A 26,178-nucleotide genomic window follows, 5' to 3' on the forward strand; every position below is an offset into this window, starting at 1 on the left:
TCTCAAGCATTGTTTGTTAGGTTGCTTGCAGAATGTGGAAAAGCAAGGACAGTCTGGCAACAAATAGTTTGCTATATTATATTACCCGTAGGTACCTATGGTTATGAAAGTTGGTTGGATCTTAAGAAAGCAAGAGAGGAAGAAAATCAACTTGTTTGAGCTGTGGTGATGGAGAAGGCTCCTATGTATTTCTTAGACAGTAAAGGTGATTAACAAGTAAGTACTGGAGCGTATAACACCAGACACTAGAAGGCAAAATCACAAAACTTCATATCACTGACTTTAGTCATGTCATGCAGGGAATTCACTGTAGAAAGCAATTATGTTTGGAAGAGTTAGCAGTAAAAGGAAACTAAGGTGTCAAAGAACATGGTGGCTGGACACTATCAAAATTGACACCAACCAGAGCATAGAGAAGCTCAAAGAAGTAGTGCAAGATCAGATGATGTGGAGAGAGAGCAGGCTTAACTGAATGGATGTCATCATCATCATCACCACCACATGCAGGACGTTTAGGAGGATTCACACCTTTCCATTCTCCCTTATCCATAAATGTAGACAGTGAAATTGTGAGCCGTATTGCTTGCACTGTCTTTATAGTTGGGTCTCTTGGCATGAGCTTTTCTTACAATATTTATAATCCAAATGCTTTTGTTTATTATTACTTGTAATCATACTACAATTACCCCGTTTTCTAACAAAATCTTTTATTGCTTATTTTTGAAACCAGGTATTATGGCCAATTCTACAACTTTATAGTCTTGCTATCTTTAGCTCTTGTTTATTTTCATACAATAAGCTTGCTCTCCACCAATGTTTTCTTATTCTTGCAACCAAATATTACACAAAATTCTGCAACTTTAAAATCTTGCTATCTTTATATCTCTTTCAGCTCATGTTTACTTTCATGTAATAAGCTTATTCTTTACCATGCTTCACTGGTTCTTTTTTCTACCCAAACACCCACTGCTTTGCTTGCGAGGAGAAAGATAGTGGTGACGATCTGGAACAGGTTTTATACATATCATGAATTCTGATGTTCAAAAAAATAATAATAAATCTGTATAAGTAAAGACTAGCTTTCAAGTTTTTGAAAGCAAATTCTGAAAGTCTTAACATCTTTCTATAGTATTGTGTGTATGGAAAGGGAAAATATACACTATGTTTTCTAAATGAATTATCTCATTTCTGCATTATATAAAAATTATCAAGAATAAAGAAGAGAAAAAGGACTTCTCTCCCCGCCCTTTCAGAGTGTGAAATCTATGTCCAAAACATCACCCCATAGCAAATATAAGCATTAATTCCAGATATCTATGCATCCCAACTAGGGATGGTTAGTAGATGTGTGGAATAGAAAGGAAAGCCACAAAAATCTTCTACAGCATTACAGTTCCCATTGTTGGAATATTCTGAAGTGTGGAAGGCCACTTACCCAGAATGGAAAAAAAACATTGCAAATTCCCATGTACAATTTAACAAATACTAACAAAGCCATGTTTGCATGGAAATAAGTCACTCTGAAAATGTTGGTGATAAATAAAATGGATTGACTCATAGAATATAGTAAAGCATCATCTGCTAGCCTAAAATAGTAACTGGGGGACAGTGTGGAGGCAGGAAATGCTACTGTTTGACACCATGAAAATTTGCCTCCTGGTTAAAGAAATGCTACATATGGGCCTATTTAGGCAATTGATATTAATTAATCTGTTCATTAAATTTTTAGAGCCTCTGAAACTAAAATTATTCTTGGTTTTAGATACAAAAAATATAGTTTGTTTTAAATAGACAGAGTATTTACAATTACATATGCGTATTTATATAGGCCATAATCAGAAAATAAACATCTGAATGGACAGGTAGAAGACTCTAGTACAGGTTGATTGTCAGCCATCCTTCTTCACAGATTATGACAAGAGAGTAGCATAGAATTAGGGGAGCATTGTTCATATCCATATAGGTGCAATACCCTCTGAACAGCACGGAAAGGCAGGTATGGGCCAAGCGGATGAAAGCAGGAGTCGTCTGCGGGGAAGACCAGTGTGGGCAGCGTAATTTCACCATGCAGCAGTAGCTCGCCCAGCAGGTGTAGTGGCAACAGAAATTATAGCATTCTGTAGTCCTTCCGAATCGATGCTACCTCAGCTGGGGCCAGTGCACTTACTAGGATTCCAAAATAGTCCGAACCTGAGTATAGCACTGTTTGTCATCAACAACCAAGCTGCAAAGACAGCAGTGGTTGCAGCTCCTTCTAAGGATGTCCTAAGTCCTCCTGGAGCTGTAGCACTTTCATCTTGGGCGCTCCTCACTTGCTCTCATCTGTGGAACTTGGGATCCTGCTGAGCTGAGCGGGAAGCATTTTCTCCAGCAGAGTTCCCACCATGCTGTATATAGGCTGAGCCACTTCAAGAGCTGGTCCAGAAATGTCACTTTTCTTACAACTCTTGGGATAGCCCACAATGCTTCTTGTGTGGACCTTCACCATGAACTGGCTCCAGAGCCTGTTCACAGTATCCTTCAGTATTTCTTGCCTGGTGGCAGGACTGGTGGCAGCACATCCTTGGCCATGCTCCCTCTCAAGCAGGGCAGAAAGACCGAAATGTATGCCATTTAAATGTGTGCTTACTTAAAACCTGACACTATGCTACTTAACATGGATTATTTTTGTATTAGACTATTGAATAGGGCAGTTTTTACTAATTGAATTACAAAATAGGTACAGAGGGACATTTACTTTAAGTTTCTGCAGGCTGAAATTTTACATATATTGTACATAGACAGCTCCCAGTTGCAGTATAAGCATTATAGCTGTTTTTACACATGAATTGTCTAAAATAAGGGAGATGCTCTTTCTACTAAATTTTAGATAGTGAATGTTGGAGTATTTAAATTAGGCATTTCTGAGCACATTTATCAGTACAACTAAGCAAACTGAGATTCCACATTTTCTGCAATGACATTATTACTTAACCAAATTCCACACAATCTGGTGGTTAAAAGTTTATGGCATAGTAATTAAATAGATTTTGCTAGCACAGTTCTCTGCATCTTTCCTAAATCTCCACTTTGTTCCCCTAAAATAGAATTGCATGCCATAACTTAGGAGAAAGGAGAGATAAGAGTCATAATTGCACTGAATGTTGAAACTATTAAACGTATTTTTTCTTCTGTTCAATCATGTTAAGGCATAAGGTTAGAAACTAAGAGATCATGTGGAAGTTACAAAAACAATAGGGAAATAATTTTCCTGTATTATTTAACTTTTAAATGCCAAGTGCCCATCTATATAGAAATTAGGTGTTTTGCTTTTTATATAAGCTCCACTGAAAGAAACACAATGTGCAATTAGCTTCAAGCTACCTAATTCTGAAATAGTGTCAAATTAGCTAGTCTGTTCCAGGAGTGACTTGGAACAGATTGATTCACCAGCTTGGATACCTGACAAACAGGAAAACAAGTTATTACTGAAATCAACAGGATGTCATTAGCTTGCTTTGGTTGGCCTGCAAGAATCACCAGAAGTGAAACTTTGAACATTTTTGTGGGTTCGAGCCAGACCTACTCAGATTTAACTACTATAAAACTTAAAAGACCCCCAGTATTGTAGGGATCTAAGCATGTATAACCATCTATCTGAATCCAACTCTGTATGTGGGGCATCTGCATGAAACATATTTATGCAAACTTCTGATACTTCTGTTTTATTTAAGCTGATGAAATCTTATTACAGGTAGTTCTTGACTTACAACCAGTTGCTTAACAACTGTTTTAAGTTACAATGAACTTGAAAACTTGTAATCTTGTACTTGTAATCTGTCCTTGAAGTTATAATTGCCCCACCACTCTTAGTCACATGATCAGGAGCATTGATAACCAGTTTCAGCATCCTGCAGTCACATGAACAAGTTTTGTGACGGTTTTTGATAAATTGGATTTAGACTTACAACCAAATCATTCACTTAACAACTGCACCACTTAATGATCGCAGTGATTCATTTAACAATCATCATAAAGACATAAAAATTGAATCTGGTTGTTAGACCTATGACTGCAATGACTTATAACTAAAATTCTATGCTCAATTGTCGTTATAAGTTTACCTGTATGACTGTAATAAAAAAGGAAACAATTTTCTAATATTTTATTCAAATGTTTGAATGATTGGAATCAATATATTCTCTGTACCAAAGTTGTTTATTATGAATCTGCATGTTATAATGTTAGGGCTAGGATTTAAAATTATATTTAAAACAACATACAACCTTTTTAACAATAAAAATTACCATGATTCACTGAATTTGAAATAAAGTGTTGTCTTAAAGAAAATAATTTTAAAAGGTTTCAAGTTTGCAATTCACTTGTGATTTAGCAAATTAGCAATTTAGCAAATGAAGGCTGAATTTAGCTCTAAGTGCCAAGAAAAATTACAATTTTAATAAAGTATCAACACATCTAGAATGGGAATGATTTAAAAATCTAAAAATATTTCTGTCACCGGTGACAAATGTATATTCACAATAAAATGGGAAATTCTATATTATCATATTAAGATTTTATTGAGATTATTTAAAGGAAACTCTCATCATTTTTTAAAGAACATGATAGTTCAAAAGGCCACAATTTTTCCGGTAACACTTACAAAAATGAAGTAAGAACTTTTAAAATTATGTCAGTGTACTCAGAATCACAATATAGTGCTACACATATTTATATAGGGAAAAATCTTGATGCTATGGAAAATGTTAAAGCTACTTTTAACATTACCAAAACATAAAGTCTACATATTTACAATATATACATATTTACATATTTCTGTTAAATACTGAGGAAAATGCAAAAAAAGAATATTCTTTTTGCATATAAATGTTCTTGCTGTGCAAAGTCAATAAAGCTATAATGGTAAATATATAGCTACATACAATCTACATTTCGTGGGCCACCATCCATTGTCAAAGCACCAAACCTAAATAAAAAACACAATTCAGTTATTACCAATAGATAACACTATGCTAAATATTACATAGCTTAGCTTTTAGACTAATTTAGAGATGTAACTGCAAGGTTATAAACAAAGTGATACCTAAAGTGATGCAAAGCTTTGAAAGAAATAATGTGCTTTAAGATGGTAAAGGATGTGGATATTTGATGGATTATCTTCTGTTTCTTGCTTTGAAGAATCTAAACCTTCTGTTTACATATGAACAACGTTGGGAGAAGTTATTTGACGACTCCCACAAATCCCCATTCTGCCATAAGCAGAATGCCCATGACTGTTAACACTTCAAGAAACCATGCCTATGAAGAATGCCTGCTCCATTGTGGCCGTGAGCAATCAGAAGATGTGGGCCAGCAACCATGCGGGGTCCTGATGGATGGGGCTGTTGGAGCTATTGGGACAAGGCGAGGCAGGTGTTGGGGCCTGGCTGGCCTGGCTGCGGGGAACCTGAGATAAGCCAGTGTGGGGAGCATCGGGCAGCTCCATTTCCCTGCCTCACAGCAGCGACACTAACACACTGCACAACCTCCTGCTCCACTGAGAGCAAGCAGAAATGGGCCTCCCAAGCATTGAAAAAAAAATACATCCTCCCAAAATAAGCCGTAGTGCTTATTTTGAAATAAGACCGAGTTTTATTTTTGGGGAAACACGGTAGATGGAAGCACCTTCCCTGGCTCAAAGGTTAAGTAGAGCAGAGTTTGATTAATACTTAAATAAGAGACAAAGAATCCCAGGGCTATAGTAAAATAAAAAGATATATTAGAAGGTGGCAGTGTCAAGACAGTGACAAACCAGTGTCAAGAAAGCTACCTGGACATGTCTATGAAATCTGACACATGATTTACAAACTGTTTTTCTTCCATGAATAACTTAACATGAATTCAGCCTCCTCCCCCCAGCCCCGCCAAAAAACTGCTGGTACCAAATGAGCCTGTAGAATTTGTAGACAACCTAATTTTTTTTCAGATATTTTGGATTACAAGTCTGGTAAGGCATAGCTGACACAGCAATAGTTATACAGTGGTACCTCAGTACTCGACTGCTTTAAGACTTGTTGAATTTGGTCTGCAACACATTTTGAAAATGTTGTCTTGGTACTTGTTGTTTGTTTGGTATTTGGTGTACTACAATAGGAAGAGTGGGACAGCAATGGAGAATGGACAGGAAGTCAGCCATGCAAGGAAGGTTGCTGCAAAAGGAAGCAGGAGACGGCCACAGAGAGCAAATAGGAAGTTGGCCATGCTGGGAAGGTCGTTGACATAGGAAAAGGGACAGAAAGTCCTTCCCGGCCAAAACAAAAGGTCAGTGGTAAGTCACATTATTATCGTACCTCCCAAAAACAATTAACGATGAGTACTGAGGTACCACTGTAGATAACAGACATAGAACTGTGATTTGAGGAAACCTGTGGTTGCCTATCCTGGAGCTACATACTCCCTTTATTTAACCCACTGTTTCTTTGCATATCTCTTGAGCTACTTGTAGAAGAAAACTACTCTGAATAGTTTTGCAGAAATACTCCTACTATGTTCTAACAAACATTTATTCAAGCATGTGGGGAAACTCCAATATCTCTAAGTCTTTTCCAGCAGTCTTATTTTTCATTCAACTCTCTCTCCTTGTGGTTTTGCATTCCATCCAGAAATCTGACTTCACAGTTCTCTGGATATATGTTACAGCATAGTATGGATAACTGACCTTTCTAAAAGATGATTATTTTCAGCTAGTTCTTTAACAACACCTTCCATTTCTTCTTTCAATTTCTTCATACTATAATAGATACATTAATAAATAGAACCATGTTAAAATAATTATGGAATGTTTCTGGTATTATTCACTGAACATTGTAGAGGTGTTTTAGGAAAAGTAGATACAAAAAAATTGCCCATGTACAATGGTGATTTTTTAAAAAAAAACTGTAAAATTTGAACCATTATCCTCATTCATCTGAATGTTATTATTAAAATAGATGATAGATAACTATTTGATAATTTTGTTCTCCTGCAAGATAACAGCGGAGAACAGAGAAGGTACATGTAATTCTCTATGAATTGCTGGGCAACCTCCCTCCCTCCTTCCAGATATCTAAAGTCAGTCCAACCTCTCTTTCTGCAGTTCAAATTCATCTGGCAACTATAATATTTGTTTGTTTATTTATTTATTCATTCAATTTCTATTACCACCTATCTCAAATCAGAGTGACTCTTGGCAATTAATAATCAATTAAAATCAAATACAAACACAATACAAAATATATATATAGCAGCTGAGAAAAAAATATAACCATAGATGTTAATACAACCAGGAAAGAAGGCCCTTAACACACTTGGGCCCCATAGCAGGAATGTAACCTGGTCTTCCAGGCCTTATGAAAGAGAAACTCCTAATCTCTGAAGGGAGAATTTTCCAGAACACAGGCACCATGGCAAAAAAGGTGCACCTCCTAGTCCGCACCAGCAGACATTCCTGCCAGACTGGATTGGGTGAGTAGAAACAACTGATGCCTCAGGTAACTGGTTGCAAGTCAGGTGGTAACAGTTCACAAGTTAAGTTAGAGAACAGACTTTCCTGACATAGAACATCTGAAACTGACAAGTTTAAGTTTTAGCATAATTATAATTATGAAGAAAGCATATAAAAGTTTCCTATTTGTTCAAATAAAAATTCTTACCCAAGAGTCATTTCCACCAAGGTGTTTGAACTTGGATAAACTGGATTAAATGTATGTTTGATCCCACTGGAAGCAGCAAACATCTTATGGGGCAATATTTCATCTAACTGCAATGAATGCATAAATCCATGTAAATGACAAAACACCATATTACAAATATTTATTTCCCACTAATAATCACTGGATTTTAAGGATACAAAAGAATTCCACTCTGGTGATATCACTGAATACTTATCACTGATTATTATTAATATTGTTTTACATAGCATATTAAAACAAGTATTGATCTCACTCATGTTACTGGGGTCTCCAAGCAAATTGCTCATTCCCCGACTGCATTATGGAAATGCAGTGTAGTAATGATTGGATATTTTTCCATATTAAAATATTGCTAAATGTGTCTTTCCTTTAGTATTTCTTGTAATAAAAGATGAGCCAAAATTACCAAGACAGTACTGGAGTCTGTAATGCATACAATAAAAAATCAAGGTGTAGTGGAAAAGGCTATTATTAATTTAGAATAATTAAGAACATCACCTCATTTACATAGTCCTGGTATTTGGATACTTCTTCTTCAATATCAAAGCATAGTTTTCTAAGAGCTAGTAACTGTTTCCTTAGAAGAAGCATCTTTCTGGAAAGAAATACATTTTATATGAAAGCATAGTATGACTTTTGTTAATATGTGATGCTATAATACAGTACAGTAATATTAAATATTACTCAAAAAAAGGAACTTACCTCATCCAATCCTCTGCCTTGTCTAAGAAGGTCTCATATTTGTTGACACATTCATCCTTGAATAGAGTCATAGCTTTTGTGGCATACAAAAATAGTTTTTGCCTGTAATACCCAGGAAAAAGAATCAGAATAAGGTACCAATTTTCCCAATTTATTTGAGAGTTTAAAAACCTATAGAACAGGCATGTAGCTAAAGTTCAGGAAAGAGGAAACATTCAGCAATTCACCTTCATGTATATAGAGAATACATTAGGTAAATGTGGTCAAGTAACATATTTTAGTATGTTCTTGCCATGATAATTCATATTAATGCACTGCTTTATTTTGAATGGACTCATTATAAATGGTTGGCTATAAATTACTTTAGTGTGAACTACTGTAACTTTCAAGACAGATAGATTGTGCCCTTCTCAATTATATATAAAGTAAAAATTAATACATGAAAAAGGATATGCATGCTCTAAAATGCAAATAAACAAAAAGATTTAAAGAACATTTAAATTTTCCCGCTTGGTTGGATGTTTTAGAATGTTGCTACCCTGTTTCCCCAAAAATAAGGCTTCCTGAAAATAATAAGGCCAAGTGCTTATTTTCAGGGGGTCAAAAGAAAATAAGATAAAATAAAATAATCTTATTTTTGGGAAACACGGTATTTTCCAGTTAAAGAATTTTTAACCATTGTGTTTAAGTTTATTAATAATTTATCATTTAATACATCTTGATGTATATGAAGACTTCTAAACCTTCAGAGTTGCAGAACAGCCAGATTTTTCTTCAATGACTGATGTGTATTTTTTCCCATCATCCTTTCTAAAACTCTGTAATTATGAGACCTAGAATTGTAAAATACAGCGAACTCATTCTAATCTCTGCATACATCAATAGACATGCATGTTGCTTATATGTTTTATATTTTATATGGACACAGTCCAAAAGTCTGTTGAATAAAGGAATATTATATAGAGCAAAGGCAGCCATTTGTTACTTCATCCCTAGCTTCACAGAACTTATTCCAATTATATTGTTGAAGTCAAGAAACAAAGAAAATACAGTACACTACAAATATAAAATACTTATAAAATAAATGGACTTACTTGTCAAATTTGTGAATTTGTTCTTCGTTATAAGGAAGTCCTAAAGAAGGAACCATTTAAATCAGATTGGATGTCAATAAATTATTTCACATAATTAAATTCCCCTAATACACTGATTAAGGGCAAGTTGGGGTCAACTCGTCATGTCTACAGAAACCTTTTTCAGGATGATCTGTCCTCCATTTGGATTTTTAGGGATCTCAGTTGTATATTCACTGCTATTATAATATAATTCACCTATTTTGCTGGTGATTCTCCTCTTCTCTTTGTTTCTACTTTTCCCAGCATAATGGACTTCTCAAGAGATTGGGTCTCCCCTTAATGTATGATTGTTTGAATCTAGTCATGTATACTATTTCAATTGAAAACTCTGAGTTTATATATGCCATGGTCATTTGTTTGTTTTCCTGACAAAATGGTATTCTCAATACTGTTCTTTATTGGAATTGCACTTCTACTCAAGAGAAAAAAATGCTTTTTGCTTTCAGAATTTTTGCCTCATTAAGCTAATCCAGAAATTTAATGATGTTTTGTAATTAATTGAAGCTAAAACAAAAAACTAAATTCGTTACAAACCACTTACTTCTTTCTGCTTTGTCTTTTTTGAATTGATAATAAATATCTGTTATGGAAGTCAGTAGGACTTGCAACCTTTCTGGGCTAGAAGAAAACAGAATAAAATAAAAATATAAAGACAATGCTGTTGTGCAGTGCTTTCAATTCAAAGGCAAACAATGACTTTGAGCTCCCAGGATATAAAATTGGCACTTTCTGCAACTTAAACATTTCTTTTCCAAGAAACATCCAGCAACTGTTCAAGATACCTAAACAATCCCAGGAAAAGCTACAACTCCTTTAAGAAGCTTCAAATGTGTTCCCTTGTACCAGTGATGGGTTTCAAAATTTTTAGAACCTCTTCTGTAGGTGTGGCCTGATTTGTGGGAGTGGCTTGCCAGCTATGTGACTGGGTAGGAGTGGCTTGCCAGCCATGTGACTGGGTGGGAGTGGCTTGCCAGCCATATGACTGGGTGGATATGGCCAACTGGTAAAATGTGGTGAAACTCACTTAACAACACTCTTGCTTAGCAACCAAAATGTTGGCTCAGAAACTCTGGCATTTGAAGCACGCAAGTCTTAAAGCTGTCAAGTTACAAGATCCTTGCACCCCTAACCGTTTAGAAAAAAACCCCAGGGATGTTCAAACTTGACAGCTTTAAGACTTGTGGACTTCAACTGCCAGAACTTCTCCTCTCGCTCTTCATCTTGATGATGTGCGGACGGGGGGAGGGAGCTGGAACCGGTTCTAAACGGCACTGTAGATTTGTGGAACCTCTTCTATAGAAGAGGTTAGAACTGGCAGGAACCCACCCCTGCCTTGTACATTCCAAAGCCCCATTTTGCCTCCTAATTGAAAGCACAACTATGTTCTAATCTAAACAATTATTCATGCCAGGATTTAAAAGTTAAATAACAGATTAAAATGTGAATTCTACTTACTTTCTATCTTTTGGATGTGTGCCATCTTGGTTGGTCCAGCTATCAGATAGTAAACCACTAGGAGAAAGTTTGTTTTTGATATCCTGAAGACTAGTCTCTATTGTTCCCTGTGAACTAGAAAGCTACAAAAATACAACAAATTTAATAATAGATAAATAAAAATATTATTCTTTTATAACTTTAATAAAAATGATCATTTGCAACATTTATACCAAGAAATCCCAGGAATTAGAAAAAGCTGAAAATAGGACTATTGACAGAGGTCAGCAGCATAACTGTATCTTGTAAAAACTAAACTTATTCTAGAATTAAAAATATTTCAAAAATAATTTCACTGTGGAAAAAAAATTCCATTGTATCTAAGAATATGTGTTTACTATGTGTTGTAAATATATACATTTATATTCAGTTAATACAATATATACATTGTGTGTGTATATATGTATATATGTATGTATGTATGTATGTGTATGTATGTGTGTATGTGTGTGTGTTGTATTTGTGCTGATAAATAAATAGAGACTAGTATAGATCTATTTCAAGCTATTTAGCTCTCATCAGCTAGCCATACCCTTACTGGGATTAGAACCTGGACTGTATTACATATTAGGCAGATGTATTAGCCACTAAGCCACAGGCTCTCTTCCTTATCAGCTGAGTTGTGGAGGAGAGCCTGTGGCTTAGTGGCTAACAAATCTGCCTAATATGTAACACAGCCCAGGTTCAAATCCCAGTAAGGGTATGGCTAGCTGATGAGAGCTAAATAGCTTGAAATAGATCTATACTCGTCTCCCTTTATTTATTTATCAGCACAAATACAACACAAATATAAAAAGGCAACATTAAAAATAAAAATATGGTTTTCTGCCTGGATGGTCCTCTGTAATAAGCCGAAAGACAGAAAGGGGAGTAGTGAGCTCCCTCCCATATTTGGGCATACCAGGGGTTGTAACACAAATACATACTATTTCCCTGGCTCAGCTGATAAGGAGGAGAGCCTGTGGCTTAGTGGTTAACAAATCTGCCTAATATGTAACACAGCCCAGGTTCAAAAGCCAGTAAGGGTATGGCTAGCTGATGAGAGCTAAATAGCTTGAAATAGATCTATACTAGTCTCCCTTTATTTATTTATCAGGACAAATACAACACACACACACACACACACATACAGTTGCAAGAAAAAGTATGTGAACCCTTTGGGATTACGTGGAGTTTTGCATGAATTGGTCATAAAATGTGCTCTGAACTTCATCTAAGTCACAACAATAGAAAAACACAGTCTGCTGAAAATAATGCTACAGAAAAATTAGATGTTGCCATGGTTTAATTGAACATAACATGTAAACATTCACAGTGCAGGGAGGAAAAAGTATGTGAGCCCCTAGCCTAATGACTTCTCCAAGAGCTAATTGGAGCCAGGAGTGAGCCAACCTTGACTCCAATCGGTGTGATGATATTGGATGTGTTGCTGACAGCTGTCCTGCCCTTTAAAAACACACACCTGTTTTGGGTTTACTGGTTTCAAGAAGCACTGTCTGATATGAACCATGCCTCGCAGAAAAGAGCTCTCAGAAGGCCTACGATCAAGAATTGTTGACTTGCATGAAGCTGGAAAGGGTTACAAAAGTTATCTCCAAAAGCCTTGATGTTCATGTGTCCACGGTAAGACAGACTGTCTACAAATGGAGAAAGTTTAGCACTGTTGCTACTCTCCCTAGGCGTGGTCGTCCTGTAAAAATGACTGCAAGAGCACAGCGCAGAATGCTTCATGATGTAAAGAAGAAACCTAGAGTGTCAGCTAAAAACCTATAGAAATCTCTGGCACATGCTAACATTTTTGTTGAAACTCTACAATAAGGAAAACATTAAACAAGAATGGAGTACATGGGAGGACACCACGGAGGAAGCCATTGCTGTCCCAAAAAAATATTGCAGCACGTTTGAAGTTTGCAAAAGAGCACCTGGATGTTCCACAGCACTACTGGCAAAATATACTGTGGACAGATGAAACCAAAATTGAGTTGTTTGGGAAAAACACACAACACTATGTGTGGAGAAAATAAGGCACAGCACACCAACATCAAAACCTCATCCCCACTGTAAAACATGGCAGAGGGAGCATCATGGTTTGGGGCTGCTTTGCTGCCTCAGGGCCTGGACGGATTGTTGTCATTGATGGGAAAATGAATTCCAGAGTTTATCAAGATATTTTGCAGGAAAACGTACAACCATCTGTCCACCAACTGAAGCTCTGCAGAGGATGGGTAATGCAACAGGACAATGACCCAAAGCATACAAGTAATTCAACAAAAAATGGCTTCAACAGCACAGAATACACCTTCTGGAGTGGCCCAGTCAGAGTCCTGACCTCAACCCGATTGAAATGCTGTGGCATGACCTTAAGAGAGCGATTCACACCAGACATCCCAGGAATATTGCTACACTGAAACAGTTTTGTGAAGAGGAGTGGTCCAAAATTACTCCAGATCGTTGTGCAGATCTGATCTGCAACTACAGGAAACGTTTGGTTGAGGTTATTGCTGCCAAAGGAGGGTCAACCAGTTATTAAGTCCAATGGTTCACATACTTTTTCCTCCCTGCACTGTGAATGTTTACATGTTATGTTCAATTAAACCTTGGCAACATCTAATGTTTGTGTAGTATTATTTTCAGCAGACTGTGTTTTTCTATTGTTGTGACTTAGATGACGTTCAGAGCACATTTTATGACCAATTCATGCAAAACTCCACGTAATCCCAGATACCGGTAATGGTTTAATAGATTCTACTGGTTCAATATTTATAGATATAATGAGAATTCATTTAAAATTAACAACTATTTCACAACTTTAAATTTTATTTATACCATTACCATCTACCCGTATGGATGATATTTCATACATGGCAAATTATACATTTGAAATTTGCATAAGTACTATCGTGTTTCCCCGAAAATAAGACAGGGTCTTATTTTCTATTGACCCCCCCCAAAAATATTGATTGGGTCTTATTATCGGGGGGGGTATTGTTTTGGGGTTGCCGGGTGGCTGCTCTCTTGCGAGGGGGCGCCCGAAGAGCCAGGCACAGCCTCAGGGGCAAACAGCTGTGTTGCGCTGTCGCAGTAGCGCAACATGCCAGCCATGAGGTGACCACGCTCACGAGCAGCCACCTGGCATCTCCCCTTTCCAGCCGGGCAGAGCGCCACTCATGGACCCAGTGATAACCCAAAGGCGCTCCGAGCATAACATATTCTCCAGCTTCCAAACTCCGGAGATCCGCAGCCGAGTCTTTCGGCAGCGTCCGCTCTGGGAGTACGCTCTATTGTTGTGGGCTGGCTGAGGCAGAGCGTACTCCCAGAGCGTACAACCATAGAGCATATTCCCAGAGTGGCAACTTCAGGAAGACTAGGCATACGTGCTTTGGAAGCTGCAAAAAAAGCCATGCGGCGGCGGGAACAGCGGAGATGCCCTGGCTCTGCAGGTAGAGTTAGGCAAGGGCATCGTGAGGCTGGGAGGTGCATGAGCGGGGAGCGGAAAAATTGCTTGCACAACCCTCCTCTCCAGCCATGCAGAACCCCATTCACTGACCTAGGGGCATTTCGAAGGCACCAAGCCGCGGGAGCCGGAGAGTGGCGAACAGGCACTCACGCGGCTTGGCGATACCCCTAGATCAGTGAATGGCACTGTGCCTGGCTAGAAAGGGGAGTTGCTGGGCGACTGCTCGTGAGCGTGGTCACCTCATGGCTGCTGTGTAGTGCTGGTACGATAGCGCAATACAGCCATTCGACCCTGAGGCTGTGTTGCGCTATCGTACCAGCTCTTCGGGAGCCCGCTCACAAGAGAGCAACCCCCCAGCAACCCCCCTCTCTAGTTGGGCACAGCACTGCTCACCGACCTAGTGGTATCCCAAAGGCGCCAAGCAACACAAGCCTTTCCTCCCTCATCCCGTTCCTGCAGCTTGGCGCCTTCGGGATACCGCTAGGTCAGTGAGTGGTGTTTTGCCTGGCTGCAGGGGGGGTTGTCCAGGGGGCTTATTTTTGGGGGAGGGCTTACATTTTTGCCCACCCAAAAAATGTGGCATGGTCTTATTATCAGGACATGTTGTATTTTCGGGGAAACACGGTATAAACAATACATTATTATTGCTCTCAGCAAGAAAAATACAAATGTATGTATTACTTATTAGAAACTAAAAAAAACAAAAAAAACGCAGTGCAAGTAAATTTCAGTACTCCTATAATTTGAAAGCAACTTTATTGCGTGCTAGAATATTGTAATATTAAGTTTTACCCGTAAGAGTTTTGAGTGTATATCTGAGATCTCATCCACTTCTGATGGTGCCAGATTTTGGTATCTGTTCACAGAAAAGAGAAGACAAACACAAATAAATGAACATTGGTTTATAACTTTGTTTACAATATCACATTTTTTAATTTAACGTTTTTGAATAATGTTATTTTGGACCTAATTGGAAATTGTGTGTGTGTGTGTATCTTTGTGTGTGTGCGTGTACAAACAAACTTACTACTATTATTTTAAAAGTCTTGCTCAAATGATATGTGGCTTTGATTAGGCAATAAAAAAAACCTGTGGAGAAATTCCAGTAGACATATGAAATAGCTTTGCTGAATATTAGTTCAATATTTTATGCTAGCAGTTTAATCAATGTGTTACTGAAATAATATTCGACATATGATTTATTCTGCTCTTTTCTGGCTCAGGTTTTCTTGGTTCACAAAGCATCCAAAACAGAAATAAATAAAAATAAATGACTGAATTCCATTTAGTCATATTCCACTAATGCTGTTTAGTTTCAAAGTTTTTTCCATAAATTATGTCAGCAGGCTTGTGTCTTCTAAATATTCTGATTTCAAATTCAATAACTATAACCAGGGCAATTATGTAAACATGGCTTTAATAAAAGTAAAACAAAGCAAAACAAAAAATATAGTGTCAAAATGCAACTCAAAATTGCTGATTGCATTAGAAATGAGATCAAAATAGATTTACTATGCAACAAACACTATAGTAGTGAACAACCACCATGCTAACCCACTGCTGATAACATATGTATGTACATATACATACATGTACACGTATGTACATGTACCGTATTTTTCGGAGTATAAGACACACCAAGATTTTTACCCTCTTTTTTGAGGGAAAAAGGTGCGTCTTATACTTCAAAAAATACGGTACATTGGGGAGATGTCTGGAGGTTCATATGTATGTTCTTAGATCTTCCTTCTTAGAATTATTTGGGAACAAACTGCGAAGTGCCAGGGAAATCAGGAGATCCAGACAGTTCAAATGATTATACAGATTTATTGCAAGCTTAAACTCTCTACAAGAATCTGAACTACTAAAGGTCCAAGCAAATTGGCAGTAGATAAGAGTCACGGGAATTCAGGGTGGGCTGGACTTAGATTTCTTGTGGGCATGAAGAGACTCATGACATGTTGAGATCAGCTTGATCATCTCCTATTACACAAACACTCCATGAGGCTTCCTTTAACCATGGCCAATTTAGGACAACATGGTGTGTTACTTCAATTGTGAAATATTGCCATTAATAAATAACAATGACAAGAATAGTCATAATCCAGAGGAGGGCAATAGGAATAAATTAGAAACTAAGTCCCTTGAGAGACTGAAGGATCACCAAATTGAACTTGAAAAGACAAAGAAAGAAATAATGTTCTTTAAATATCTGGAAAGATGTCACACAAAAGGTCAAAATCTGTTCTCCACCATATCAGCATTTAGGACAAGGAATAATGGAACTAAAGGATGCAGAATTTAACAGAATGTACAACATTCGGGGGTGGGGGGGATGTGTCAACAATAGTGGAAAAGCAATTTGACAATGGAATCAATTATCCAGATAGATGGCAGACTTTCCATTAGATGTGCTTGTATTTGAGCTAAGGCTGGACCAACATCTTTTGAGAATGAGTTATTTTGGATTTTTGCATTCAACAGGTTTGGATGGCATTCTTGGATCCTTCCAACTATACAATTCTGGGATATTACACTGATTTTATAATCAGTTAGCTAGTACTTATTTGTATGGCACTTTGATTTTCTTGCTTTAAAAAGTAGACAAGTGCAGTGTAGATGATTTCTCCTTAAATACTCACATTTTCATAGCTTTTTCTGTATTTCTATTGCAACAGTCCAGCTTGATAACAACCTCTGTCTTTTTGTGAAATGTTTCATTGTATTCTTCTTTGATGAGTTCACTAGAAAACAGTAATTGAAGCAATAAACATAGACATAAAAGCATCATGAACAGTTTTTTTGGTCTTATGGAAAAATTATCTATATCTATCTATCTATCTATCTATCTATCTATCTATCTATCTATCTATGTATATAGCGTGTGTGTGTGTGTATATGCGCGTGCGTGCATGTTCCAGCATAACTCTGGAACGCCTTGAACTATTTCAACCAAACACAGATGACTTACTCTCTGGAGAAAAATACTGTGGGGGTAATACACCCGTAACACCCCTTAGGGTGTGTGTTCTGTTAAGATACAGCCTGTTGTGCTGTAAAATGGCTTCTACTGTACAGCACAGTGAAGTTGCCATGGTAATGGATTCACAGTACTCTACAAAGGGGCTTCCTCTGGTAATGGGGAAAACCCAAATTAGAAATTACGTTTGGTCCAGACATTTTCTCCCTATAAATAAATACCAGGGCAATGCCGGGTTATCTGCTAGTCTAGAATAATCTCCTGCTCAGTGAGATTGGAGCTAAAGGGAAGTCTATTGTTGTATAACATCTCCATTGTAGTATTCTATTAACTACTCTTAAGTTTTATTACTTAACCACTCTTAATATCAGGACATTCTTTTGAATATTCAGCTTGAATTTCCTTTTAGTTTTAGTTGTTGAATTAGTTGAAACAATCCCAGGTTCAAGAGAGAACAAGTCTATTACTTTTCATACATGACACATATTTGGATTTTTGCAGACTGCTGTACTCCTGTCTTAAGTCTTTATGACATGCAATAAAAGGGCCGTGAATTGTGAACACTGCAGTAAACTATCATAGTCAGTTCAAGCCATTATATTCCTCGTTATATTCTTTCTCTGGTCTTCAAATACAATTTACCAGAACAAACATTCATTCTGCTTTTTCAGTCTGCACCAAAAAGAAATGTGAAAGATATTTATTTTTGACTTGACTAATTTTAATCTACTAAAGTAATTAATAAACTCCAGTACTATTGATGTAATTAAGAACATTAAAATTGAAAACATTAAATATTGCACAACAAACATTATTCTGCATCCACATTATATCAACTATTTTAATATTTTATATTGTGAGATAAATATTTTTAAAAATTTTAAAGACTACATCAGTTATGAAGAGGGATATTTGAGACTGTATGTCCACAGTGAATGGAGCCAAAATCCCAAATTCCTTCCTTTATGTATATGCATAGAAGCTATCAAAGAAGCCCCTTCTTCAATTCTGCAGAAAGCTAAAGAAGAACTAATTCTTGGGGAGCTGTCACTTAAAATCCTTTCAGATGCCTTGAGAAGATACCTCCTGATTGAAGAATTTTATTTCCCTTCATCTTTCTTATTAGGAATAGAAAAAAGAATGCATATTGCTTTGAACCTAGAACTTAACAATGGGTTGAAAGAAAAATGTTCAGAGTTGAATGTTTAACATCTAGGCTTTATAAACTATGGAATCTGATATTGTTATTAGCAGGTACTTGATTTGTTTGTTTCCTTTCATCAGGGAAAATTTAACTCAATATAAATACTACCTAATTTGCATCAAGTAATATCAACCAATTATTGCACATGATTGCTTACAACTGGATGAATAGTGCACATAGTTCTTTATTACAATATTACTATGTCTTCCAAGGTGTTCATGACTCAGCTGATTACATAATAGCAATAGCACTTAGACCACTTCACAGTGCTTTACTGCCTTCTCTAAGCAATTTACCCTCAACAATCTGAGTCCTCATTTTACCAACCTCGGAAGGATAGAAGGCATCCTTGAGTCGATGAGAATAGAATTGCTGAACTGTTGGCAGCCGGCAGTCAGCAGAAATAGCCTGCAATACTGCATTCTAACCACTGTGCCATCAGGGTTCTATATAATCATAAAATATAAGGTAAAGGTTCCCTCGCACATATGTGCTAGTCGTTCCCGACTCTAAGGGGTGGTGTTCATCTCTGTTTCAAAGCTGAAGAGCCAGTGCTGTCCGAAGATATCTCCATGGTCATGTGGCCGGCATGACTAAGCATCAAAGGCACACGGAACACTGTTAACTTTCCACCAAAGGTGGTCCCTATTTTTCTACTTGCATTTTTACATGCTTTAGAACTGCTAGGCTGGCAGAAGCTGGGACAAGTAACGGGAGCTCACTCCATTATGCGGTGCTAGGGATTCGAACAGCCGACCTTTCTGATTGACAAGCTCAGTGTCTTAGTCACTGAGCCACCTTTTCATAAAATGTAATCAAATACAATAAAAAAGACCCCTTAGACAGGGTTGACAGAACCACTGTCATATCCTATAGTTTGACAGTGAACAGTTAGAACAATTTTCATAGCTTCGCAAAATGCATGCAAGGTGAGGGCTCTCCTTATTTCATAAAGTAATTTGGGCCCCTATTCTCTTATACTCTGGTTGGATAGGGATCCAAAACAGCTTTTTGAGGGACAAATGAATGTACAGAGCATGCTGATTTTGTGACAGAAAGTTCATCTTGCAAGCACATGGTTGCTACATCATATAGTATTTAACAATTAAAATAAGTATTTTGAAATGGGCTGCATGCTTCACCAGGGTTTCAAACAGTCATGGAAAAATACACAGTTAATATTTATTTGAATTTATTTATTTAAATTTATTAGCTGCCAATGGACTCTTCCCATGCCTCCAACTCTTACTTAATTATCCAGAGTCAGAGCTGTTACCTGCAGGAATGACAATGAGAAAGCTGATCAATAACATCACTCACATTAGCCATCTGATTCCTTTTCGCAGGAGCTCTTGATGAAGCAGTAAGGCTCGGGCAATTCTACAGGCATAACATACCACCCCTGTTACTGCCTATAAGGAACAAATAAAATGCATTAGTTAATAAATTGCTACAGTAATTTTATTAACAGAAATTTGATATTTAGATGAAATTATATTATGAGGTAAATGGGAATATAATCCACGAAACCTAATACCAAACAAAAATAAAGATCAATTAAGTTTCTGTATTAGGTTAAAAAGTTGTAACACAAGCTGTGGAAAAAGCAAAAAGTAGACATAACTTGAAGACTGTGTATTATATTACTGAGTGATGATAGATCAAAGAACTTCAGATTAAGGTATAAAACAAGCAATTTCCTATTATATCGTTGTTAAAGCAACACTATTAAAATTACTACTTATACAATTCTATCTACCCAATATTATCTGCATTCAATACCATTAATTTATTTTACTCCTACACATCTAATATGTTACTGTTCTTAATGTTTGTTTCACTTAGTTGCAAGATCTGCTTACTTTGCATTGCACTCATCTAGTTCTTAAGAATGAAGCTTTTTAAAAGTATGATTCAGCAGGAACTTTGGTTTCTCACACTAGTAAGGGCCGAGAAGGAATGCCTGCTCCCCAGTGACCCAACTGGGTTTCATGCCTAAGGGAAAACTAGAACCTGGACCTTTCCATTCTTAGCCCAGCATCATAATACCACACTGGCTTTGAAGTATTCATTCTTATGTACATGTAATTATAATTAACTAAGATACTCACTTTTGCCATACTTACATCGCTATCCAAGTCATAACGTTGATGAACCTTAGGAAGCAAAACTGCAATAGAACAGAAGGTTTAAAAAGAAAATTAAAAATTACACAAAGTCAGAAATTAACCCAGAACATATCCTTAATATCTGAGAAAGTGTCAACGATTGTAAAAATTACTAGTGTGATTTTGGGAAAGAACAAATTCATCGTAAATAGAATATATTTTCTCTATAACAATGCAATTTGTTAAAGGAAATCATATGGTGAAAATCCTTTTCCATTAGTATCCATTTCTTTGCCAATAGAAATGTCATTATTATTGTTGTTGTGGCAGGGAGTTGCCACAGGGTATTGTATCTATCAATATTTGTAAGATGGCAGGTACAGTGTCACAAAGCATGTCCCATCCCTTTTGTACATATGTGCAACAAATAATGAGGTACTAAGGAATGGCGCTTGGATCACGATAGCACTTACCCTCTTGCCATTTTGGTCACAAATAATTCCCCCTTTGCTTATTTTATATAATTTCTGCTTTCTTACTGTAGTATTTTGCTGTGTTTTAGAACTGTTTATTTTTTATTTTGAAAATTATTTGAATTATACCGAAAATAATTTTAAGATAAAATAAATATTAAGAATCCTTTTTGAAATGTATGAAGATGGAACATTGTACCAATTCAGGACTAAACAATTTCTTAAACGAAATGAAAAAACTCTTTAATTGCAATTTCAGTAATTAATTTCCAATGAAAAATGTATAATTGATTATACATGTAATCCTATAAGTAAAATAGAATTTTGAGTCAGGATATATTCCAAATGAAATTGATTTAAAAATTTGCCCACATCAGATTGAAACCCTACTTATCTCAATAAAAGTTAGATAGGATTGAATCTGGCTATTAAGAATACATTGGGGCAATAATTTTGAGGGATACAACATAGCAAATGTCTTATTTTATTATTTTATTATTATTTAAAAATAATATTTGCTACAGTCATATAAAAATAGCATAGCTTTTAGAAGTTACAAATTTAATATAACTAAAAATATTTTAATGCTTGAGTTTTAATCAGAAAAATAATGATTCCATCATACTTTCTTCATAGAGCAATCCTATGACGTTTACAGCTTCTCTGCTTTCTACAATTATAGGATTTTCCTCTGTGGTTTTAGGGAAAGCTTGTGCCAGTCTGTTAGGTTCTAGTACTAAACGCCGTCCTTCATATATCAATTCTTGATTGTGTGAAGGTATTTTTGTTTGTTTGTAGACAAGTTCATTAAATATGGTAGCACTGTTAAAAAAGAAAAGAAAAAAATGCACGTAAGAAAGAACTCCCAATGCATTAAAATAGCCAGAGGTAAGTAGGGAAAAAAGGGGAGGAAATCTATTTAAAGGGAAACAGATCATAGATCTAGTTGTTGCCTTATGAAAATAAAATTATAGAAAACTTACTTATTATGATTGTGAATATAAATTTTGTGTGCAGTCATTTGTTGAAGAGAGAAGACATGAATAATTATCCGATGCAGTATGTCACTTGTCTCTGCAAAAAACTGATCAAATCCCCAACATTTTTCTTGATCTGCTTCAAGAATATTTGCAAGGACAGGTGTAAGAAGTACCTGCAATCCCCTAAAAAGTTACATAGAAAACAAATATTACATTAGATAATGTATTTTTATTATACAAGTGGTCTTTATGACGATTGAACCCAAAATTTCTGTTACTCAACAAGACAGTTAAGTAAATTTCCCCCTATTTACAAGTTTTCTTGCCACAGTTTTTAAATGAATCACTGCAGTTGATAATTTAGTAACACAGGTATTAAGTGAATCCGGCTTCCCCACTTAAGCTGCTTATTAGAGGGTGCAAAAGATAACTGTCATAAATACATGTCAATGTCAATACATCAACAAGGTAAAAGTAGCTGGGATGCACTTTAGTTAGAAAGGTAGAAGTGATTCTAATTGGTGAAGATTACAGATATCTTTCATGGAAATAGGGCAACTTCCTATCCAATAGCTCACATTCCTTGCAAGAAAGTAGCCGGCAGATCATGTATTTTGTACTATGAAACACTACTCATATGTACATAATATTTTCCTAAAGTACAATAAAGGAAAAAGATAAGGAATGTTATCATTGTAGTGGCACTTACTTTAAAGTAAATTAAAATTATAACATTTTAGCAAAATTTAGTAAATTAGTAAAATTGTGTTAATCTCATAGTTTATTTTATTAATTCAGTGTTGCTTCATTTGGTTAATGAGTGACCAAATTAGGATGTGAGTTTGCATATTATAATTTATGTCGATAAAAAATTATGAAATGGATGCTATCTGGCCTGCTCAAAAGAATGGGTAAGCCTCCAGAATAAAAAGTTACTTGAATTAGAGGGCCATGAAGTAAGGTTTGGATGGTACGGCTACTTATGGTATGATAAAAGTAAAGTTAATGTTGGTTTTAATCAATTTGTTAGATGTGTTATACTAAGAGTTTGGAATAAATATAAAACAAGGCTTTATACAAGTTGCCTCTTTGGGTGTCACCATTTAGAAAAAAAATGGTGGCAATCATCTTTCAACTCTGGTGACCCAGTATTAAAGCAGAGGAAAGAACTTGAATCAGAAATCATGGTTTGCAGTTGGTTTACTTATTAACAACTGAAAGAAAGATTTAAACTGGATAAAAAGTGTTATGGATTTGACTTTGTTAAAATGAATTGGAAACTACTATGTGGAAATGATGAACATAATATTGCTAAGAGTTATAAAATGTTATTGAAATTGAATTTGGAAAATGAACATGTAAAACATTGCATAATTTAGTGGGCAAGGAATTGTGGATATAATGTGATGCTTGAACAATGGGGAAATATGTGGATGAAAGGTTTAAAATTTACATTAAATTATAATCTATTTTTTTCTATAAGATAATTTATTGGAGTATGATTCATATACCGAGAGGGAGAGAGAGAGAGGGAGAGAGGGAGGGAGGGAGGGAGGGAGGGAGGGAGGGAGGGAGGGAGGGAGGGAGGGAGAAATAGAATTTTGAAAATGAGGATAAAGATGAAATTTTCCCTTTTGGGCCTAATGGAAAAAGACCTGGAGAAAAAAAATGGAACTTTGTTACTAAGTATGTTGACAGCAGTAGGACTTTTATATGCACAAAAATGGAAGGACACTTCGATTACGAATGAGCCTGTTAATTACACTTGTAACCTGAAGAATTCAGTAATGGGAACATGTGCAATTAACATGATCCCTCCCTGATTTACCCTATGCACTTGCTAATCAAATGCTCTGGTCATTAAGTGCACATGAGGATCTCAGGGTGGGAAAGCCCACGGGGGGGGGGGGGGTAGTGCTTCCAACCAACCAAGGCCTCCCCTATCCACTGAGATATCTGCTTCACACTATCCTGCCCCACCAGGAACTGAGCCTGTGGAGACTCACTCATCTTTTTAAGATCTCGATGATCAAATGCTGTGTCTTCTCCAGCCTCTCTGCTACGGTTTCTTTTCCAGTGTCCTGGCAGGCTCTGGACTTTTTGCAATGAAGATCAGAGCCTGCCAGGACAATTACTCACCCCTGAAAGCTTTGGTCAGTTTTTCTCAAGGCTTTTGGTGAAAAGAATGGAGGCCAGGAGCAGTGTGCATGCCCCGCCCAGTCTCTGTTCTTCGCGCCAAAAGCTTTTTTTAGACAAAGAAACCGGGGCAGACAGGTTGGAGTGGACACAGCTTGCTAGATCTTTGCAAGATGAGTGAGTCTCCACAGGCCCAGTGCCTGTGGAGGATTACCTGTACCATGATTTATCTACTTTCAGGCAGAAGTAATCTAAACCTGAGAGTTCTACTCAAATACTCAGAAAGTCTGTCTGGAATTGCAAGAACATAAATTGCAATAAGTATAAATTACTAAAATATTGTCATGTAAAGACTTTTTATGTTCAAGCAATACAACTGAAGAGAGATTAAGTCCTTCTGCAAACTAGAAATTTCTTTTCCACCTATCACTCAGAAATGCAGATTACTTTAATATTCTCCTTCATGTCAAGCCCTGTGCATTATCAATTCCGCAAATTGCTAAAAACACATAATTTTTCTTTCATATTCACATGACATCTTATGAGACATGGAAATCAACATTAAATTATGTAAGCAAATCAATGACAAAACGTACTTAGAAAGACTACAGGAAATAGGCATATCACGACTCCATTCAATGGGACCATTTTCTGCTTTCTGTACTCCAGATATTGCACCAGAAGGTTTTCCTGTTATAATTTTATACCTTTGAGATATAAGAAATACCATAATCAGCAAACAAACTCTATAATAAAACCATGTAATAGTAATGTGAATTACAAGCAACCGTAGACAGCTTTCTAGTTCAGAACAACTAATTACATTTCTAAAGAAGTGGCATTTTAACTGTTACTGAACTATTTACCAATTATAACAGGAAACACAGTTTTTAACTCTAAAGTTTGGGGCCATTAAAAATTTGAATAAAGTGTTGTTCTTGAAAGTTAAAATAGTTTTTAAAAGTTATTTTTTTCAACAGATTTATATATACAGATAGTGAAACAAGTATCTATGAGACATTACAAGGGTAATAATGTTTCTATAGTGGATTATAGCCAGAAAGGATAGAGCTCTTTCTGTTTATAATATGCACAGAGATCCATTAGAAGGAAGGGAAGAGGCAATCTCTACTGATTTCTTTTTCATCTGCAGCTCCACATTATTTCCTGCCACATCTGCTTTCCAAGAGGAACATGGCACAAAAGAATTGATCAGATCCACTTTCCATTCTTGCACTGGAAACATTTGTAAATAGAATTTCATTTGCGAAAAGTGAGGATCCAACTGAGGACCATTTGTTTGCCTTGGTCATCTATAACTATTGAAGAATCATACTCTACCTCAAACTAAAGAATGCAAATAATGTATACATAATTCAATTGCCTGATTATTTTTCAAAAGTTATTTGTCCGAACAGAAAACTTTGGCTGATGTGAAAATGCTGGGTGTATTAAAGTTTTACATTATTAAACTCATCAAAACTTTCTTGGCAATTCCCATAAGGCAGTAGTAATTTATGAGTGTCATGGCCCAATTGGAGCACAGTTTGGAGGAGGAGGAGGAACTGGGACTGACCAATAAGGATGGCATTTTTCCCCTGGCATGTTTGGAGAAGCCAGGGTCTGAGGATGATGCCCAGGCCCCTCAGGCATTGGGGAGATGGTTGACCAAATGGAGAACTGCCTGCCTTCACAGACACAGGGAGGAACAGCTGCTGACAGGCAATGGTGCTGATAGGCAGCAGATCCCCTCTGATGAGGAACAGCTGCCTCCTCTACTTGATCCAAGGACACTAAGA

General features: G+C 36.5%; 1 protein-coding gene across 5 annotated transcripts in view; it reads right to left on the reverse strand.

The window, feature by feature from the left end:
- Nucleotides 1–4,533: 4,533 nt before the first annotated feature.
- Nucleotides 4,534–26,178, reverse strand: part of TBK1 (TANK binding kinase 1) — a 36,043-nt gene continuing 14,398 nt past the window's right edge. For 4 of the 5 annotated variants that reach the window (XM_081956987.1, XM_081956989.1, XM_081956990.1 and 1 more), the window contains exons 7-21: nucleotides 24,976–25,086; nucleotides 22,247–22,426; nucleotides 21,889–22,085; nucleotides 20,794–20,852; nucleotides 20,003–20,094; nucleotides 17,141–17,242; nucleotides 15,291–15,354; nucleotides 11,003–11,124; nucleotides 10,089–10,165; nucleotides 9,506–9,545; nucleotides 8,412–8,513; nucleotides 8,208–8,304; nucleotides 7,671–7,777; nucleotides 6,698–6,769; nucleotides 4,534–4,966 (exon numbers count right to left, since the gene is read on the reverse strand). In XM_081956987.1, the coding sequence (XP_081813113.1) occupies nucleotides 4,915–4,966; nucleotides 6,698–6,769; nucleotides 7,671–7,777; nucleotides 8,208–8,304; nucleotides 8,412–8,513; nucleotides 9,506–9,545; nucleotides 10,089–10,165; nucleotides 11,003–11,124; nucleotides 15,291–15,354; nucleotides 17,141–17,242; nucleotides 20,003–20,094; nucleotides 20,794–20,852; nucleotides 21,889–22,085; nucleotides 22,247–22,426; nucleotides 24,976–25,086 (1,474 nt within the window). In that variant the 3' untranslated portion in view covers nucleotides 4,534–4,914. The remainder of the gene's footprint in view (nucleotides 4,967–6,697; nucleotides 6,770–7,670; nucleotides 7,778–8,207; nucleotides 8,305–8,411; nucleotides 8,514–9,505; nucleotides 9,546–10,088; nucleotides 10,166–11,002; nucleotides 11,125–15,290; nucleotides 15,355–17,140; nucleotides 17,243–20,002; nucleotides 20,095–20,793; nucleotides 20,853–21,888; nucleotides 22,086–22,246; nucleotides 22,427–24,975; nucleotides 25,087–26,178) is intronic. The other variant, XM_081956991.1, reaches the window with a different exon arrangement.

Source organism: Natrix helvetica (genome assembly GCF_964273705.1).
Source record: "Natrix helvetica genome assembly, chromosome: 6".
NCBI classification, from domain to species: domain Eukaryota; kingdom Metazoa; phylum Chordata; class Lepidosauria; order Squamata; family Natricidae; genus Natrix; species Natrix helvetica.